Source organism: Chiloscyllium plagiosum, chromosome 20 (genome assembly GCF_004010195.1).
Source record: "Chiloscyllium plagiosum isolate BGI_BamShark_2017 chromosome 20, ASM401019v2, whole genome shotgun sequence".
Classification (NCBI taxonomy): Eukaryota; Metazoa; Chordata; class Chondrichthyes; order Orectolobiformes; family Hemiscylliidae; genus Chiloscyllium; species Chiloscyllium plagiosum.
Window position 1 is genome coordinate 35,060,373 of NC_057729.1, and position 19,808 is coordinate 35,080,180.

The 19,808-nt window shown below is 40.4% G+C and overlaps 1 protein-coding gene across 2 annotated transcripts in view; it reads left to right on the forward strand.

The window, feature by feature from the left end:
* Positions 1 to 6,647: 6,647 nt before the first annotated feature.
* The window catches only part of kif3b (kinesin family member 3B), a 44,947-nt gene continuing 31,786 nt past the window's right edge, over positions 6,648 to 19,808 (forward strand). The window contains exons 1-3 of one of the 2 annotated variants that reach the window (XM_043710510.1): positions 6,648 to 6,946; positions 7,874 to 7,943; positions 15,792 to 17,245. In XM_043710510.1, coding sequence (XP_043566445.1) covers positions 15,845 to 17,245 — 1,401 coding nt within the window. In that variant the 5' untranslated portion in view covers positions 6,648 to 6,946; positions 7,874 to 7,943; positions 15,792 to 15,844. Of the gene's footprint in view, positions 6,947 to 7,873; positions 7,944 to 8,906; positions 9,119 to 15,791; positions 17,246 to 19,808 lie in introns of those variants that run through there. The other variant, XM_043710508.1, reaches the window with a different exon arrangement.

Sequence of the window (19,808 nt, forward strand, 5' to 3'; positions counted from 1 at the left end):
CTCGATGGACAATTTAGCTCAGGTACATTCCCGGAAACAGCAAATATTGAAGGGTTAATTCTTCTGTTTGGCCAATCACTATCATTGTATTATAGATTTAGGATTAGAAACAGAAAAGTTGAATATTTGTTTTTTTTTCTGTGTAACAGGCTTAAGTTTCTCTATAAAATACCACAAGTTGCTCTTGAAGTTAAGTTGATCGTTCTTTTTAGGAATACGGGCTCCCTTATAAAATAACTTTGCTGGTGAAAACATGTTTATTTAAAGGTTTCCTTAACGCTGTGACGATTGAAAATCCTGGATGATATTTTGGTTCTTTGAAGTGAGGGTTCTCTTTTCTATCGAAAGTAAAATTTTAAATTAAGTGACCGCAACCGACGACATATTAAAACTCTAATTGTTGAATCTTTCGTGCACTAAAACTTTTATTTTATGTGTAGGGAATGGCAACAACGAATAAACATTTTTAGTTCATCAGTAACCCGATTTTAAATCTCTGAAAACAACTTGATGAAATGAGACTGAGATGTTTAGTCTTTTTATTAGTGCATATTCGTCGGCCACCTCGTAAATTAAAATGTTTGGAATATTTAAACAAGTTTAAAACATGCAAACTAATGTTACTGCACCTAAAATAAATAAACAAGTTTATTTGGAAGATCCCACTCGAACAATCACAAAGCAATAGACGCGGCAGAATCTTAACTAGATATTATATCCTGTTCTAGGAGGGTGGCCAGTTTTACAGTGGGGCCTTGTTCTGGGGTGATTTATTTTAACCAGCAGTTAAAACCGTGGAAACTACATTTGCGCCCAAGTATTCCTTGGTGGCATTAATAGGGTGCTTCTTAAAATTTCACTTCATGCTCTGCAAATATTGTTCTCTGCCAAGAAATATTTCCAACTGCCTCTTGAATCCATTTGCACCGTCTGCTCCAAATACCTTGCCTGGTATCTAACAGCAGAATGGCTATGAGTGATGCTGGTATGTGACTGACTGAGTTCCCCGATCTCCCGAAATAAATCCATCTCCTTCACTCGAGCGACAGATTTGTAGCCACACTACAACCTGCAAGCAACCAAAACACCCGCCAGTCCCTGTTGTTTCTAAATGTGGAAAGAAGCACTATGTTAAAAACAGCTTTGTACTCCTCAGGGAAGGAAAACAAGATCATAGTAGCTTTTCCTTTATAACTTCCCAACCTGTGATATATATCTGTTAATTTTTGCGACAGGTGGGCACAGCATTTATTAGGTAGTGTGTATAACATTAAATTACAGCTCTCGTCCCCCACTATTCAACACCATTATTTCTGATCTTCACCTTCAACTCCACCTTGCAGTCTGCACCCTACATCACTTTATCTTCCCAGCTTCAAAACATTTTCAAGAATGGAACAACAGCAACTCCGTGGAATGGACAATTCCAAAGATTCACGATCATAACAAATTTGCAAGAAAATTATGGATATATCCGAAATGAATCTTACTGATTTTTGTAGATGCGCGATAGAAAGCCTCCTATCCAGATACATAACAGCTTGGTATGGCAACTGCTCTGCCCAAAACTACACAAAATTAAAGAGAGTTGTGAATGCAGCCCAGTCCAACACATAAACCAGCCTTCCTTCCATTGACTCTGTCTACACTTTCCACTGTCTTGGGAAAGCAGCCAACATAATCAATGACTCCTCCCACCTCAGTATACTCTTGACCACCCTCTTCCATCAAGCAGAAGATACAAAAGTTTGAAAATGTATGCCAACAGATTTGAGAACAGCATCTTCCCCACTGTTTCAGACTTATGAACAGAGCTCTCCTATATTAGTGTTGATCATTCTCTGTATCTTCTGTATTCTGCATTCTATTCTATTCTATTACACTGATGTCCTTATGTAAGGTGTGATTTGTCTGCATAACACCCAAAACAATACTTATCGCTGTATCCCAATACATGTGACAATAGAACATAGAACAATACAGTGCAGAACAGGCCCTTCGGCCCTCAATGTTGCGCCGACCTGTGAACTATTCTCAGCTCGTCCCCCTACACTATCCCATCATCATCCATGTGCTTATCCAAGGATTGTTTAAATCTAATAAATCAAATCAAAGGGATTGGTGTGAACCTTATAGACTTGTTAAATTGTACAATGTGGACTGGGATAGTGGCAGAAGTGAAATGTTCCCACAGAGCAATTCCCCTTGCTTCCATATGTAAATCAGCTTTTTAGTCCCAAATTGTCCCCAGTTTTGCCACTTTGGTTTGCTTTGAGTCCAATAGAAGCCTTTAGGATTCACTTAATGCTGGCAGCAAATTAGATTAGATTAGATTACATTACAGTATGGAAACAGGCCCTTCGGCCCAACAAGTCCACACCGACCCGCCGAAGCGCAACCCACCCATACCCCTACATTTACCCCTATTACCTAACACTACGGGCAATTTAGCATGGCCAATTCACCTGACCTGCACATCTTTGGACTGTGGGAGGAAACCGGAGCACCCGGAGGAAACCCACGCAGACATGGGGAGAACGTGCAAACTCCACACAGTCAGTCGCCTGAGGCGGGAATTGAACCCAGGTCTCTGGCGCTGCGAGGCAGCAGTGCTAACCACTGTGCCACCGTGCCGCCCACAAATCTCTTTGCATATTCCCTCCTAGATTCTTCTATTTGCTTTTCTACTAATGGGTGGAAATTTCTAAGGAGTGGCAATCTCACACAGATTATCACTTTTCTCCTTCAATACTTGTAATGAAAGAGCTCTACATTTCGGATAGGAGATTCTGAATTGGGCTCCATAAGAAATATGGAGCTATACTTCCAATGTGACAAGTTACTCAGAGCGGAACAGTCAGAGATCGGCAAACTACACTCACTTTTTTTACAGCAGTCCACTGTCCAATTCTGAAATCTAAAGGTCCAGCAACACAGACAATGACATTGAAAGCTCCTGTGAAAGAGTAGTGCAGTTGGAGGTGTAGGGTGCAAGGTGGCAAGGGGCAGCAGATAAGTGATGGAGTGTTTTAAGTAGAATTGAAGTCAGGGCAAAATAATGGGGCTGGCATGGGGCAGGGATTGTAGTGTCTGGTCCTGGAGGGAGTAGAGGATATTGGTTCCTGGAAATGGGGGTGGGTCTGGCAGCAAGACAGTGATTGGGTCCAATGGAAGGGCAGGTTTAGGTCCACAACAGGAAATTAAGAGTCAAGTTCTGGGAGATGGCGTTGGATCTTGCTCTGGCTGTGTGGGAGAGTGATTCAGGTCTGATGGCAGGAGAATGGGGGAATTAATCAAGCAGTGTGGGAAAGGGTGAGGAATCAGGTCTCAGGATGATAGTAAAGGTCTGGAGGACATGTAGTTTGGGGTGTGTGTATTAAGTTGAGAGGGTCAGTTTAACAGTTACCTATGCCTTAGGTTCATCGTCATCGTCACCTTCGTACACCAAGGTTGCGGTCTACAGGGCCTGCTTCTCAGCACACTGCTTTACGGCAGTGAGACCTGGAGCCTCTACTCCAGACAAGAGCAGCGTCTCAACACCTTCCACCTTCGCAGCCTGAGACACATCCTGGACATCAAGTGGACTGACTGAGTCCAAATACCAAGCCTCTTCACCCTGCTCCAACAACGCTGTCTCCGCTGGGTGGGCCACATACACCGCATATCAGATGGGAGGATCCCAAAAGACCTGCTGTATGGGGAACTGGCCTCCGGCAAGAGAGCACAAAGGCAGCCCCATCTGCGTTTCAAAGATTTCTGCAAGAGAGACCTGAAGTCACTGAACATGAATGTCGAAAAGTGGGAGGACGTTGCAAGTGATCACTCTCACTGGAGGCTGGAATTATGCAGAAGTCAAAAAAGAGAAGAGGCTTTGAAGAAAAGCACACCCACCGATAAAACAGCACCAAGTCAACACTGACAAGTGCAGTCGCTGCAGTCAAGACTGCCACTCCAGTGTGGGCCTCTACAACCACAACAGACACTGCTCTACCAACATACATTGAAGCAAGGCTTCCCAGGTGCAGATCCATGTTCTCATGAGACTAACAGATGCCACCAGTTCATGCCTTAGATTAGATGTTTAATGCACTACATTTCCAGAGTAGTTGTTTACTAAGTGCAGTAGAATCCTCCAAATTCTCCAATTTAAATGGATACTTTTGGTGGGTTCTAGGAGTACAGGGAAATTGTCCAGCAAAATCTTGACTGGGTAGTTCATTCAGTGTGTGTTGCATCACAGTTCCACAAGGTCCCCATACACAACTCCCATGAATACTTCAGAAATGATAATTCAGCTATCAAAAAGTCTAGTCACATGAATTAATGATGATTAAATAATGAGAGTCAGCATGAATTTCTTACAGGGAAAATAACGTTCAACTGACTTACAAATTTGAAGAGAAAACAGAAAGGATTGATGAGGATAATGCTGTTGGTTTGATGTACATGAATTCTAAATGTCATTTGATACAGTTCTACATGATGATGTAAATAAAGTTAGAGTTTATGGAATAAAGAAGACGTGGGATCATGGAAACAACACTAGCTGAATGATAGAAAATGGAGAAAATAATGTTTAATGGATATTTTTCTCAATAAAGGAAGGCTTGTGGTGGTGTTCCCTGGATGCAGTATTGGTATCGTTGCTTTTATTGATATGATTAGATTCCCTACAATGTGGAGACAGGCTCTTTGACCCAACAAGTCCACACTGACTCTCAGAAAAGTAATCCACCCAGATCCATTTCCCTCTGACTAATGCACCTAACACTGTGGGCAATTTAGCATGGCAAATTCACCTAACCTGCACTTGTTTGGATTGTGGGAGGAAACTGGAGCATCCAGAGGAAACCCACACATACACAGGGAGGATGTGCAAACTCCACACGTATATTAATAAACAATTGTCCCATGGTGTGCGCGAGGGCAATTGCATAATTTTTGAATTGTTCAAAACTTGGAAACATTGTCAATTTTGAGGAGAATAAAAGACATTGACAAGTTATTGTAGTGAACAAATAGAGGGCAGTTCACTGTGGAGGAGCTTGAGGTGATACAAAGAACAGAGTAAATTAGAATAAACAAAGGGCTTTAAGTCTAAAGGAGCAGATTAAATTGGGTATATATGTGCATAAAGTCATTGAAGATGACAGGACAAGTAGAAAGCAGTTAACATAGTATACTGAATTCTAAACTTTATTAATAAAGTATAAAACATAGAGCACAAGAGCATGGTGGTTATGCTGTACTTGTTTATGACACAAGTTAGACCTCGACTGGAATATTCCGTTCTGGAGCCACACTTCAGGAAGTGAATGCACTGGAGAGAGACAGCAGAAGAGGTTTACATAAATTTGATTTGGTTTGGTTTAACTTATTGTAGTCACGTGTGCCTAAGTACAGTGAAAAGATTTGTTTGTGAGCAGTACAAGCAGATAATAGTAAGCAAGTACATACAGATTATAGGGTGCTTAGACAGAGTGAGGCACACAAGTTACACTACACAGGAGGTGCTCAAAGCAAGATCAACCTTAACAAGATCAACATTAATTGAAATTAGAGAGAGTCCGTTCATCAGTCTAAAAACAACAGGGAGGAAGCAGTTCTTGAAACTGTTGGTGATTGTATTCAAGATTCTGTGTCTTCTGCCCGATGGAAAAGGTTGTAGGAGAGCATGGTTGTGTGGTAGGCATCTTTGATGATGTTGGCAGCCATTCTGCAGCAACAAAAAGTGTAACTGGAATCCACAGGTGGAAGGTTGGTTTCTGTGATGGTCTGGGCAGCCAACCTTCAATAGTTTCTTAAGGTCCTAGGCAGAGCAGATGCTGTACCAGGCCAATATGCCCTGCAAAGTGTACTTTCTGTGGTGCATCTGTAAATGTTGGTGAGGGTCATTCTGGACATGCCAAATTTCCTAAGCTGCCTGAACAAATAGTTCCAGCAATGACAAATCTCAGTATGATGAAAAATTAGAGAAGTTGGTACTGTTTTCCTTGGAGAAAAGACTAAAAGGCAATTAGGTAGAAGATTTGAAGATTATGACAAGTCTGTACAGAGCATTAAGTGAGAAACTGTTTGAACTCATAAAAGAATAGGTTTAAAATAATGTTCAAAAGAAGCAAATTCAGTGTGGGTAAATATCTTTCACAGTGAGAACTTAGGGTCTGAAAGTGCAATGCCTTGAATTGTGGTGGAGGCAGGTTCAACCAAGGCATTCAAGAAACCAATACATGATTATTAGAATAGAAACCATACCTAGAATAAAAATTTAAAAAGGCAGGAGAACTGCACCCAGTCATTATGCCCTTACAACTTGATGGGCTGAATTGGCTCTGGGGCAATTCTGTGATTCTCTGAATGAAGAATTTGTGTGGTGTTGCTGTTAAAAGGGAACACTTTTTTGTTTCTTTTATGGTATTGGGATAACTTACCTCTCCTGATTTTGTATTTTTTTGGAAGGAGCGTCAAAAAGGTAACAGTTGGCATTTGATAGTAAAGTGTGCCACTTGGCAAGGAAAACACCGGTGATCAAAGCAACGTGAGGAGCTCCAGCTCCTGCTCCGGGTGGAATCCTCCTCGGGGTTTCTGCTCCGGCTCCGAATCCAGCTCCGGGTTTTCTGCTCCGGCTCCGACTCTGACTCCAGCTCCGGGTCTTCCTTCTCATCCGGGGCAGTATCGCTCGCGCCGAGTCCCCGGCGCTAATGGCTGACCGCTGTTGAGGAGCAGGTAGAGCCGCAGCAACGTTTCGACCCGCCTCTCGCTCGAGTCGCTCTGTGGCCCGGTTTGGGGCGAAGGGCACTCGGAGGCCGTACCCTGCGATCAGTGCTGTCCCTGCGCCGCGGAGAGGGCGCCCGCTCCTTGTGTCCGTTGCGCGGCCGAGCGCCTTGTTTGTCCGTTGCTAGGCCGCGGGTGATGGAGAGGCGGCGGCCGCCGGCGGGAAGCTCAGGTGAATGCGGGCAGCAAAGTGGAGCTCTCGCCGCACAGCCCGGCCGAAAGGTGTGGCCAGGCCGACACGGACTGTCCAGTCCGAGAAATATAGAGACGTGGAGGGAGGGTGTCCGGAAAAATTAGGGGTATGAGACAGGGGGAGGGACAGTGTCCAGTCCTGGGAATGTAGGGGAGTGGGAGGGGGGAGGGACACTGTCCAGTCCTGGGAATGTAGGGGAGTGGGAGGGGGGAGGGACGGTGTCCAGTCCTGGAAATGTAGGGGTGTAAAAGGGGGGAAGGACAATGTCCAATCCTGGAAATTTAGTGGTGTGGGAGGTGGAAGGACAGTGTCCAATCCTGGAAATTTAGCAATGTGAAGGGAGGATATCTGCCCCAGGAGTAAAGGGGGAATGTCTAACACAGTGATGTGTACCTGTACTGGGAAGATCCAGTCAAAAGGTGGAATGAGGTGTGTTTTGAAAGAGTTGCAGCTGAGGAAAATTTCTGAGAGGAGAATATCTGGTTCAGGGATGATTTGTTTATGAAGTAGGGATGGAGAGAAGGAAGCAGGTGGAGATGAGGGGACTGGAAGGTTGCTCCACAAATAATGTTGTTAAGCGATAGAAAGTTAAGTGGCTGGTCCAAGAGTGGTTGGAGATAGCCAACAATCATCTCGAGAGTGGTGAGAGATCATTTGAGTTGGAGTGGTGGGCGAAGGTGTTCAGCACATAGAGTACCTGTCCATTTGTTGTTCTACTACTTTCATAATTTGGTTTTCTGCCAGCCAGTTTTGTGTGTTTTAAACACTGAATTTTGCATCATTACTTCAGTGCATTCTGTGTTATTCTTGTAGTAATGTATTTCAAGTTCTAGGATTCTTTATGTACTTTGTGATGTGTTCATGCTTATCTGAATGCACTGCACTAATGTTTGAATTACTTTAAAGGCGCTGTCATGGTTTACTGAAATTTTCCTCATGGCTGCGTAACAATAATTGGAAAAGCAGTTGCACTGAGGTGAGTATAACTCTACCACATACCTGTTCTCACAGTAACATACAGTTTAAAGCTTCCTTGGAAACAACTTCCTCTCAGGAGCACAGGTGCAAGCAAATTCAGAAGACAATCTTCATTTGTAAAGTTGTATTTTACTGCAGTGCATACTGATTATTTCTATGAAACTGCAAGTGTCTTCATTTGTGTGTAATATCAGTGAGAATTTTGAGAATCTACTTTGTGATTCCACTAAGCTTAAAAAATACGTCTTTTGACTCTGACATTGCTGCAAGGATTCCACTACACCGTAGCAGTGTGAAGCCAGATTTATATCTGTCTTTCACACATTAATCTATCGGATGTTCATTGGAGGGTGGGAGGGGGGAGGGACACTGTCCAGTCCTGGAAATGTAGGGGTGTGGGAGGGGGGGAGGGACGGTGTCCAGTCCTGGAAAAGTAGGGGTGTAAAAGGGGGGAAGGACAATGTCCAATCCTGGAAATTTAGTGGTGTGGGAGGTGGAAGGACAGTGTCCAATCCTGGAAATTTAGCAATGTGAAGGGAGGATATCTGCCCCAGGAGTAAAGGGGGAATGTCTAACACAGTGATGTGTACCTGTACTGGGAAGATCCAGTCAAAAGGTGTAATGAGGTGTGTTTTGAAAGAGTTGCAGCTGAGGAAAATTTCTGAGAGGAGAATATCTGGTTCAGGGATGATTTGTTTATGAAGTAGGGATGGAGAGAAGGAAGCAGGTGGAGATGAGGGGACTGGAAGGTTGCTCCACAAATAATGTTGTTAAGCGTTAGAAAGTTAAGTGGCTGGTCCAAGAGTGGTTGGAGATAGCCAACAATCATCTCGAGAGTGGTGAGAGATCATTTGAGTTGGAGTGGTGGGCGAAGGTGTTCAGCACATAGAGTACCTGTCCATTTGTTGTTCTACTACTTTCATAATTTGGTTTTCTGCCAGCCAGTTTTGTGTGTTTTAAACACTGAATTTTGCATCATTACTTCAGTGCATTCTGTGTTATTCTTGTAGTAATGTATTTCAAGTTCTAGGATTCTTTATGTACTTTGTGATGTGTTCATGCTTATCTGAATGCACTGCACTAATGTTTGAATTACTTTAAAGGCGCTGTCATGGTTTACTGAAATTTTCCTCATGGCTGCGTAACAATAATTGGAAAAGCAGTTGCACTGAGGTGAGTATAACTCTACCACATACCTGTTCTCACAGTAACATACAGTTTAAAGCTTCCTTGGAAACAACTTCCTCTCAGGAGCACAGGTGCAAGCAAATTCAGAAGACAATCTTCATTTGTAAAGTTGTATTTTACTGCAGTGCATACTGATTATTTCTATGAAACTGCAAGTGTCTTCATTTGTGTGTAATATCAGTGAGAATTTTGAGAATCTACTTTGTGATTCCACTAAGCTTAAAAAATACGTCTTTTGACTCTGACATTGCTGCAAGGATTCCACTACACCGTAGCAGTGTGAAGCCAGATTTATATCTGTCTTTCACACATTAATCTATCGGATGTTCATTGGAGGGACGAGAGCTTAGTGGCTTTGTTGCTGCCTTGGTAATCACTGGGGAGCGTTATCTGAAGTCCTGAATCTCTCCTCATGATGGAATTTGAATTCAACCAAAAATCAGGAATTAAAAGCCTAATAATGGCTATGAAACCATCATTGATTTTTGGAAAAGCCCACCTGGTTCACTAATGTCCTTTTGGGAAGGAAATCTGCTTAGCTAGCTACGTGCAATGGAAACAGTTCTAAGCAATGAGGGAATTCCTTGTCCCACTGCATTTATCCAGATCATAGGACTTCTTTGGTGCAGGGTAGCGTCCCTATCACTAAACCAGGAAGCCCGGGTTCAAATTGGACTTGTTCTAGAAATGTGTAATAACATCTCTTAACAGGTTGATTAGAAAAGAGCACTGTGCTTAACAATTAACTGCCCTCTGAAAAAGCCCAGCAAGCCATTCAGTTGTCTCAAACCACTAAAACGAATCTCAAGGAATGAAACCAGAAAGTCTGCCAGCACTGGAACTTTCAATGTCACTGGGTCAAAGTCCAGGAACTCCCTCCCTTAACAGTTTTGTGTTTGAACATGAGATGAACTGGGGAGACTCAAGAATTCAGCTCCACCTAAGCAAGGACAGGCAATAACTACTGGCCCAGATAAAATGCCCGTATCCCATGAAATGGTTTTTAAAAACTTGTGATACAACTTGCAGTTATTTTCGAATCACTCTGGTCAGAAATGTTATTATACATCTCTGAACCAAGTGGAACTTTAACCTAGGATTCCTGGTTTAGTAGTCGGGATATTATCTGACACCATAGGGGTTCTTTGATTTGGATTTCATATTTACTCATTAAAATTAAACAAATAATACACTGTAGGATAAGGAATTCCCTCATTGCTTGCAACTGCTTCCATTGCAATGTGAAGCCACAGAATCTACAAAACTTAATTTCACTGAAATTATTATGTATTTTCTAGACTTCCATTGTGAGCTACTAATATCTCCTTCGGAATTACCTCATCTGAAGTGTTGAAATTTTTTTTGTATTTTGATTCACTTGTTATGTTGGCTTTATTTGGTTTGTACTGAAACTTTAGGAAACAGTGAGAGAATTTAATTTGAATTCTGCGATTCGTATTTCTCTCAGGGCCTTTTCTTATTCCTGAGAGTATAATTAGAATGAAATCAAGATTCTCAGATGTGTAGTATGTTGTAATTTGTTCATCTTAGCTTTCCCTCTATTTCTTAAATGACTTTGCTCCATCAGTGGAGGAAGAGAGTAAAATTTGTCCGTGACCAGGAATAGTTTTCTATAATTTGATTTAATTTGATGTAATATTAACAGTTGTGACTGTCATGGTTACTTGTTCCAGCTTCCTCTATCCAACAAAATATGTTTAACCCTATAAATGCAGCAACAATATTTTGAAGATGAAATTTGGTTTGTGTTGGAATAACTCTGAAGTTACATGTCCCTAATTGAAAAATTTAAGTTTGTATTTTTTATCCGTCCTCACTGTAGAGGATATGGACAACATTCCAGAAGCAGTGAGTTATCACGAAATGAAAGAAAGGGAGAAACTTAGGGTGGGGGGGATTGCATTCGTCAGAAAAATAATGGAGTAAATTGTTGGAGCTGTGGGCTGACAAATGAACTTGATGGTAGAGTTTTAAAACAAGTAGCTAGTGAGATTGTTGATGCATTGGTTTTAATATTCAGAAGCTCCGTTGGTTTGGGAGTGACCTCCTTTGGTAGGAAGATTACACATGTATCTCTTACATTTGAAAAGTGGAGGGAAGCAGAAAGCAGACTTGTTAGCTCAACATCAATCAGAGGGAAATGGTTAGAAGATATTATTATTGATCAGAGATAGTCAACATAGTTTTATCTAAAAGGTGGTTGAGGGCAGAGCAGTAGATGTTGTTTACTTGGACTTTAGTAAAGCCTATGACAAGATTCCTCTGAGTAAAGTTGCATTACATGGGATTCAGGGTGTGCTTGCCATTAGATACATAATTGGCTAAACAGCAGGTGACAGTGATGGTGAAGAGTTGCATTTCGGACTGGAAGCCTGTCGTCAGCAGTGTTCCACAGGGATCGTTTCTGTGTCATCTTATGGGCAGGCACTATTTCGTTTAGATAATCAATTATTCGGTTAATCGATTAAATGCCTTTCCTCTGGGGCTTGGAGTTTTTAAACTCTGCTCCCCGTTCAGGAGACTGCAGCAGCAGCACACAGAGCGCGAGGCCCCCACCCCCCAACCCTGTGCAACACCTCCCCCCCGCCCCCAATCCCGTGCAACACCACCCACCACCTCCAACACCGCCCCTGTCCCCAACCCTGCGCAACACCGCCCCCCTGCCCTCAACCCTGCGCAACACCGCCCCCTGCCCTCAACCCTGTGCAACACCACCCCCTGCCCCCAATCCCATCTAACACTGCCCCTGTCCCCAACCCTGTGCTGTATGACTCTGTGACTCGAAGTTATAGAACTTGGATAAGTTCAGGGTAATCAGGCAGAGTCAATATGATTTTATGAAAGGAAAATCATGTTTAGCCAATTTAACCAATTTGAGTTCTTTGAGGAGGTAATTCATGCTGTGGTTAAAGGGATACTGGTGGTTGTATTGTTCTTAGATTCCCAAAAGCATTTGATAACCTGACACATCAAAAGTTATTGAGGAAAATAAAACTTCTTGGTGTAGTATATTAGCATGGATAGAAGATTGGCTGGCTAATGGTTTACAGAGCGTACATGTAAATGGGTCTTCTTCCTCAGTTTGGCAATATGTAATGCACGGTGCTATGACCTCAACTATTTACAATTTATATGCATGATTTAGATTGACGGATGGATAGCATGGTTGCCAAATTTTGTGACAGCACAAATTGCTAAGAAAGTTGAAGATTATTTTAAGTAAGAAGGCTAGAAAAATATGTAGTTAAATGAGTGGACAAAGATGTGACAAAAGGAGTATAATGTGGAAAATATGCAATTATCCATTTGGGCAGGAAGAATAAGAACGCAACATGTTATCTAAATAGAAAGAGATTGCAGATCTGAGCTGCAGAGGAACCTAGGTGTCCTTGTGCATGAATCACAAAAAGATAGTTGCGGCTACGCCAAGTAATTAGGAAAGTAATGAAGTGTTATCATTTATCATGAGAGGCATTGATTATAAAAGTAGGGACTTGGTATTTGTTATACAGAACACCCACAGACTGCATGTGAGTACTGTGTACAGTATTGGTCACTTATTTAAAGAAAGATGTAAATGTGTTGAAGGAGGTTGAGGCAAGGTTTACCAGACTAAAGTTGGATAGGCGAGGCTTGTATCTGCTGGGGTTTAGAAAAGTAAGAGGTGATTTAGTTGCAACGTATTATAACCTGAGGGGTTTTGATAGGATAGATCTGAAGAGAATATTTCCTCTTGTGGGAGAATCTAGAACTAGGAGATATTAACTGGTTAAATGTCCATTTAAAAATAACATTTGGTCAAACCTTTGCTCTGAGAGTTGAGAGTCTTTGGAACTCTCTTATGTGAGTAGTGGAAGTAGAGTCCTTGAATATTTTTAAGGCAGAAGTAGAGAGATTTTTGTAAACATGGAGTTGAAAGATTATCGAGGTAGGCTGGAACATAGATTTGAGGTTACAATCAGGTCAGCCATGATTATATTCAATAGTGGAACAAGCTTACAGGGCTGAATGACCACTACACCTTCTGATTTCTCTCTCTTCTGAATGGAGTGTGCAGAATTAGATGCAATGCTCCTGTTGAAGTTAAACCAGTGATTTAAGGTTCTTCATAATTGCCTTATTTTGTATTTAGTGTCTTTATTTATAAACCATACTTTCTATTTTTTTAACCACTTTCTTTGCTATGTGCAAGCATTTGTTCACATAGTGCTATGGGTCCATCTGCTCTCTGATATCCTTTAGGATTGTATCCTTCATTTTACATTGCCTATTCTCATTTTCCTTCCAAAGCATGTTACTTCATACTTCGCTCCATTAAATTTGATCTGCCACATGGCCTGTCCAGTTCTCCAGCCTGTCTTCCAACTTTTTCAATTATCTCATTATTTCTTCCCCACAGTTCAAAGTGCTTCCAAGTTGTGTCTCATTAGAATTTTGAAATTGAGAGTTTTGAAATCTCCTCACCGAAGTCTACATCATGAATATACGTCAAGGATAGTGACTGTATATTGATTAATGTGGAATACCACCTGTGCACCTTCGTGCAATCCAGAAAGCAAGCCCCACTGCTACTGTCTGTTCCTGTCACTCAGCCAACTGCATATTGATGCTACTACTTCCCTTTTAATTCCATAGTTGGACAAGTTATTTAAACAAGATTTGACTTCAAGAAATCCATGCTGGCTTTCCTTAATTAATCTGTGCTGTGCAAATTACTGTTACTTTTGTCCTGGACTGTTCTTTCTAACAGCTTTTCTGAGATTGAATTGACTGGATGGCAGTTTCCTTGCACCATTTTTGAATAAGGTTGTAACTTTTGCCACAAGTGCAGAGAATGTTGGAGAAGATCAGGCATGGCAGGATCTACAGAGACAAACTGAGTTCACAATTCTGGTGGAGTTGGAACATGTACAGGTTGGAAGGATTGAATTTCAATAGAATTGGGCCATTGTCTTCGTAGGGTGGCTTAACAGTTTGATTGGGGAGGATTGGAGAATTACAAAAGTTTTACTCAAGTAAAAACAAAATTCTACAGATGCTGGTAATTTGAAACAAATATAGAGAATGTAGGAGAAACTAAGGTCTGGCAGCATCTATGGAGAGAGAAACCGAGTTAATATTTAGAGTCTGATTTGACTTTTTATTTGTTTAACAAAATAATTGATGCTAAAAATATAAATAGTAGGGATAGTTGACATGTATACTTAAAGGCATCTGCTTCTACTGCTAGTCCCTTTGTGTTGATTGCAGTGTTTTTTTTATTTGATGCCTGCTGCTTTCTATCTAGCTTTCAATCATCCAACGAACTCGTCCCCTCAATCTGTTCAACTCCACAACCAACTCTGACTATGGAATTCGGCTGAAAGTGGATAGTATTGTTGGGTGGGAGAAAACTTCATAGGCTGTTGACCAGAAGATGTAGGCAATTGTTTTGTCTTCACACTGAGGGTATCTTTCATTGAGATGTGGCACTACCACTGTTCAAACTGATGGAATAAATAAATACCCTGTAGCTCAAAACTGCGTATCAGGTGATAGTGGACCAACAATAGAATTGTATACCACCAAAACGTGTAACTTCACAGCCCAGCATGTAAAACAACATTTTGTTTTACAAGCCTGTAAAACAACATTTTGTTTGTAGCTTTAAGCAATTCCACAACCAACTAAATCGCAAAGCTTTGCAAACCAATTGTATCCTGTCACAAAAGATTCTAGGTTCTTGAGCACAAGGTGCCTCTAATTTGTTTTAGCATTAGTGCCAATTTATATCAGTTGTCCATGCTCAGTAATTCAAAGTGTCAGCATAGGGATATTTGTGCTGTTCTGTAACCACCCTGCGTTGATAGAATATTGCTGAAGCAGCTAACAGAAGGAGAAGGTTCCATGAACATGCCTATTCTCAATAGTGGCAGATTCCAGCAAAAGTGCAAAAGACAAGGCAAAGCATTTGGAAACATCTTCAGCCAGAAGTGCTAAATGGATGACTTTTGTCTTTGTCCAGAAGTATCCGTCATCACACATGTCAGCCTAAAGCCAGTTCATTTCACTTCAAGGGACAGCTGAATACATGGGAAAGGACGCTGACAGTATCCCAGCTAGTACTAAATTGTTGTCGTCCTCATCAAAATCTTGAACCCTGCCTACTGATCAACATTATGGAAGGACATTAACTACATGGACTGTAATTGTTCAAGAGTAATTGCAAGCATCTCAAAAATATGTTCGTACCTCAAGAATAGATAAAATAAAAAGCCAGGTCTGATTATATAAAATCTTAAACTTATTGATTGATGGCATGGAAAATAAGTAACAAAATAAACTGGGAGATTTAATCTTTTAGTTTAAATTTGGCATAACAATACTGAAAATGTTAAAATGTTTTAATTGTATATTTTTGAGCAGGGAGATTTTTACAATATTCGGTGCAAATATTGGTTAGGAATAGAATCAACTTCAGTTGCTATTAAGCACTGTGCAAGTTATTGAGTTTTTCAATTAACCTTCTGTTCACCAACTTTAATGAAGATTTTGAAGACTATTCGTGTTTTTTCAAGATATTGCATTGCCTTAGTTTAATATTGGTGGGTTAATTGAATTTAGTATGAGATTAATGAGTTTTGAATCTCTTCTACAGGTTGCTCACTGTCAAGAATATTTCTTAGCATTTGAACTTGATCACAACACACAATGTCAAAGTTAAAAAGTTCTGAATCGGTTAAGGTGGTTGTGCGATGTCGGCCAATGAACGAGAAGGAAATTGCAGGTGGCTTTGGAAGAATTGTTGATATAGATGCGAAACTAGGTCAGATTCTGGTGAAGAACCCTAAAGGAGGTCCAGGTGAACTACCCAAGACTTTCACATTTGATGCTGTTTATGACTGCAATTCTAAACAAGTAGAATTATATGATGAGACCTTTCGACCTCTTGTGGAATCTGTTCTCCTGGGTTTTAATGGGACAATCTTTGCTTATGGGCAAACTGGAACGGGGAAAACCTACACTATGGAGGGTGTCCGCACGGATCCTGAAAGGAGAGGTGTCATCCCAAATTCCTTTGAGCATATATTCACGCATATTTCTCGATCACAAAATCAGCAATACTTAGTAAGGGCATCATACCTAGAGATTTACCAAGAGGAAATAAAAGATTTACTCGCGAAAGATCAAACTAAAAGGTTGGAGCTAAAAGAAAGGCCAGACACTGGTGTATACGTCAAAGACTTGTCGTCTTTTGTGACAAAAAATGTGAAAGAAATTGAACATGTTATGAATGTTGGCAATCAGAATCGATCAGTTGGTGCCACGAACATGAATGAACATAGCTCTCGTTCTCATGCCATCTTTGTTATAACTGTTGAATGCAGTGAAATTGGACTTGATGGAGAGAATCATATTCGTGTTGGAAAGTTGAATTTGGTAGACCTGGCGGGCAGTGAACGACAAGCAAAAACTGGAGCTCAAGGCGAACGGTTAAAAGAAGCAACAAAAATTAACCTTTCTCTCTCAGCGTTGGGCAATGTCATATCCGCACTCGTGGATGGTAAAAGCACTCATATTCCCTACAGAGATTCAAAGCTAACTCGATTGCTTCAGGACTCATTGGGAGGGAATGCCAAGACTGTTATGGTGGCAAATATTGGTCCCGCTTCCTACAACTGTGAAGAGACACTTACCACACTACGATATGCAAATCGTGCCAAGAACATCAAGAATAAACCTCGTGTAAATGAAGATCCTAAAGATGCACTTTTGAGAGAGTTTCAGGAAGAGATAGCTCGGCTGAAAGCTCAACTGGCGAAGCGGGGTGTTGGCAAGCGAAAGAAGAAGAATCGAAGGAGGCAAGGGGGAGAAGGAGAGGAGGAAATTGAAGATGATGATGGAGATGGAGAAGAGGATGAGGGAATTAAAAATGAACCTGAATACTGGCGGGAACAACAAGAAAAGCTGGAGAGAGAAAAAAAAGCCATCATGGATGACCACAGCTTAGTGGCAGAAGAAAAACAGAAGCTGTTGCGAGAAAAAGAGAAGAAGATGGGAGATGTGCAGAGAGAGAGAGAAGCTTCTGAGACTCTTGCCACTAAAATTAAGGTATAGTAATAAAGTATTGCAATAATCCTTGATTCAATTGAACGTCATTGCCAATACTTTGGAGTTGGGTTAAATAATTTTAAAACATTTCAGTTGAAACAGAACTTTGCAACATATTGTGTTGAAGTATAATGTTTGGCACACTGTTATCTTTGAGATTCAATGCAGTCTCTCAAACTGCTTTGGAAGGAAATTGCTAAAATACTTGCTTCTCTCAAGTCAGCAGGGAATCAGGAAGCGGAGTAATTATATTGGTTTGAAATGTCTTTCCATTTCCTGTCTCAATAGTGTATAAGTCAAATAACAAATTCTGATTAGTTTTGCTCAGTTATTAAGTCTATTTTAAAGGACCATGCTAATAGAAAGGTAAGCAGAGCATTTTATTGAAAATATTTATCTTAGTTGTTGCCAATAGAGTTATTTGATCAGGGTTATTAAAATTGCATAACTAAAGCTTTCAGTAATGAAAGTCATGAGTGAATTTCATTATTTATTTAATTATCAGTATTTTCAGTGTTTGTTTATAACACCTGTGTGGATTCGGTTTTGAATGAAATGTTTTTAAAAAGGCTGAGTTGATGTCCAACCTGACCAGTTTGATATAATTGAAATCAAAATAATAGCATACGGGAAAGGTTGGATACCAAATTTTGTGCTTTTTAAAACAGATTTTGCACCTATCTTTGTGACCAAATTGACAAACGCTATCTTATTATCTGTCTTATTTTAATAAAAGTGTGTTTCAGTTTTCAATTGATCTTGTAGTAGTATCACCTGAAAATTTTCTGAAACCACTAGAAATTGTGGGCATCCGCACAGGATTGAAAGCTAAGTGGAATCTTAAGTTAAAGTGGGGTCAGAGGACAAGAGGTTTTGAAAGACTTACATTTTTCTTGCTTTCTTTTGTAAGTTTCCATGTCCAGAATTGTAATGGAAACTCCACAGATAAGCTTGTCATTTTTCTAATAATTTATTGGTACTGCAACACTGCCAAGTAGATGTGATTGTGAAGTGTCACTTTTATAGAGGCCAATTGTTTTACAAAAGTGAACAGGAATTTGATGTTAGAAGATGTTGACTAAAGTGCATTTAAACGTAAGATATTTCTGTAGAAAGCGAGTCAGTTTCCCATGGTATGCACATGGTAACTCAGAAAAATAGTTGCTATTTCACTTGCATTTGTTGTCTTTGTAGCTTTTCTTCCTGCTTGTTTTCTCTTTCACACTCAAGTCATGACCATCTGTTTGTCAATGTAAAAGGTGCAAAAGAAGAACAACCTCCTCAGCAGGGGCAGGACCTTTAAAGAGTAGAAAATCTGTCTCTCCTGGGGAATGGTTTTAGTATAAAACGTTTGCCTGTGAGAGTTCATGAAGGTCAGTAATCTGCCTCAGGTTGGGTAAGAACTGTTAGAAAGAGTGTTTGAGGGTTGATATTGTCAGTACAGGGGCCTCTTGGTTGCTCATGATCTGGTATTTAACAGAAATTTTTAAGAGCCAGTAATCTGGGTGTAGGAAAGTGAAGTAGGTCATGGGAAAAAAGGGTTTCAAGTGTTAGAAATCTTCAAGTATAGGATTCATTGAGGGCCAGAAATTGCCATATTGGCGGATAGGATTAGAGTGATTTGTGACGGTGGGAATCTGGTTTAGTGGAATTGGCAGTTGATTCTAATAATGGCATGTGAGTAAGGTATTGATTCACAATTATTCTTTATATAGGTATACATTTAATAAGTGTGTAATATTTCAGGGATAACAGACTCATGATGTAGCATTGCAAATCAGTGACCTGTGTGGCACATTTACTACTTTGTTATAAAGCAACCTGTTCTCTGAATCACTGTGAAAATTTTATACTAAAAAAAATTAAAATATTGACTTGTAAAACTGATGATATTGTGGTGCCTAATTATTGTGAAATATTAATCAAATATGAGAAAGCCAGAAAGCTGAAAGTTCTGATACTTGAAATATAACCAAAATATTTTGCACGTCTGTCACCAGAAAGGTGGGTCAGTATTTTACAGGTAGACCATCAGAATTACTGCAGGTTTGGTTTATTTTGAAAAAGATCCCAAGGCACTTCACCGCAGTATTATTGAGCCAAAAGGAATATTTAGAAAAGGAGCCTTGGAATGTTTGTTTTGAGAAGGATCTTAAAGGTGAAGAGGGAATTGAAATACAGAAAGATTTAGTGAGGGAATTTCAGAACAAAGGCTTGAGACAATTAAAGGTTTGGTACTATAACATACTATAGAATGAGCAATAGAAGTGAAAATAATATATGTAGCAATGAGCCAATTATTTTATTTTCGGAAAGCTTTCGGTCGGGTTCTATATATAACAGATTGGTATACAAAATTAAAAACATATTGGTTTTGGAGTTTATGTACTGAAATCCATTGAAAACTGGTTGGCAGACAAGAAACAAAGAGTAGGAATAAATAGGTCTGTCTTTGAGTGGCAGGCGGTGACTAGCTGTTGGGTACTGTAGGGATCAATGCTTGGAGCTGAGCTATTCACAATATATTGTTACAACACAGCAGTAAACCCTTCTGATAATTAAA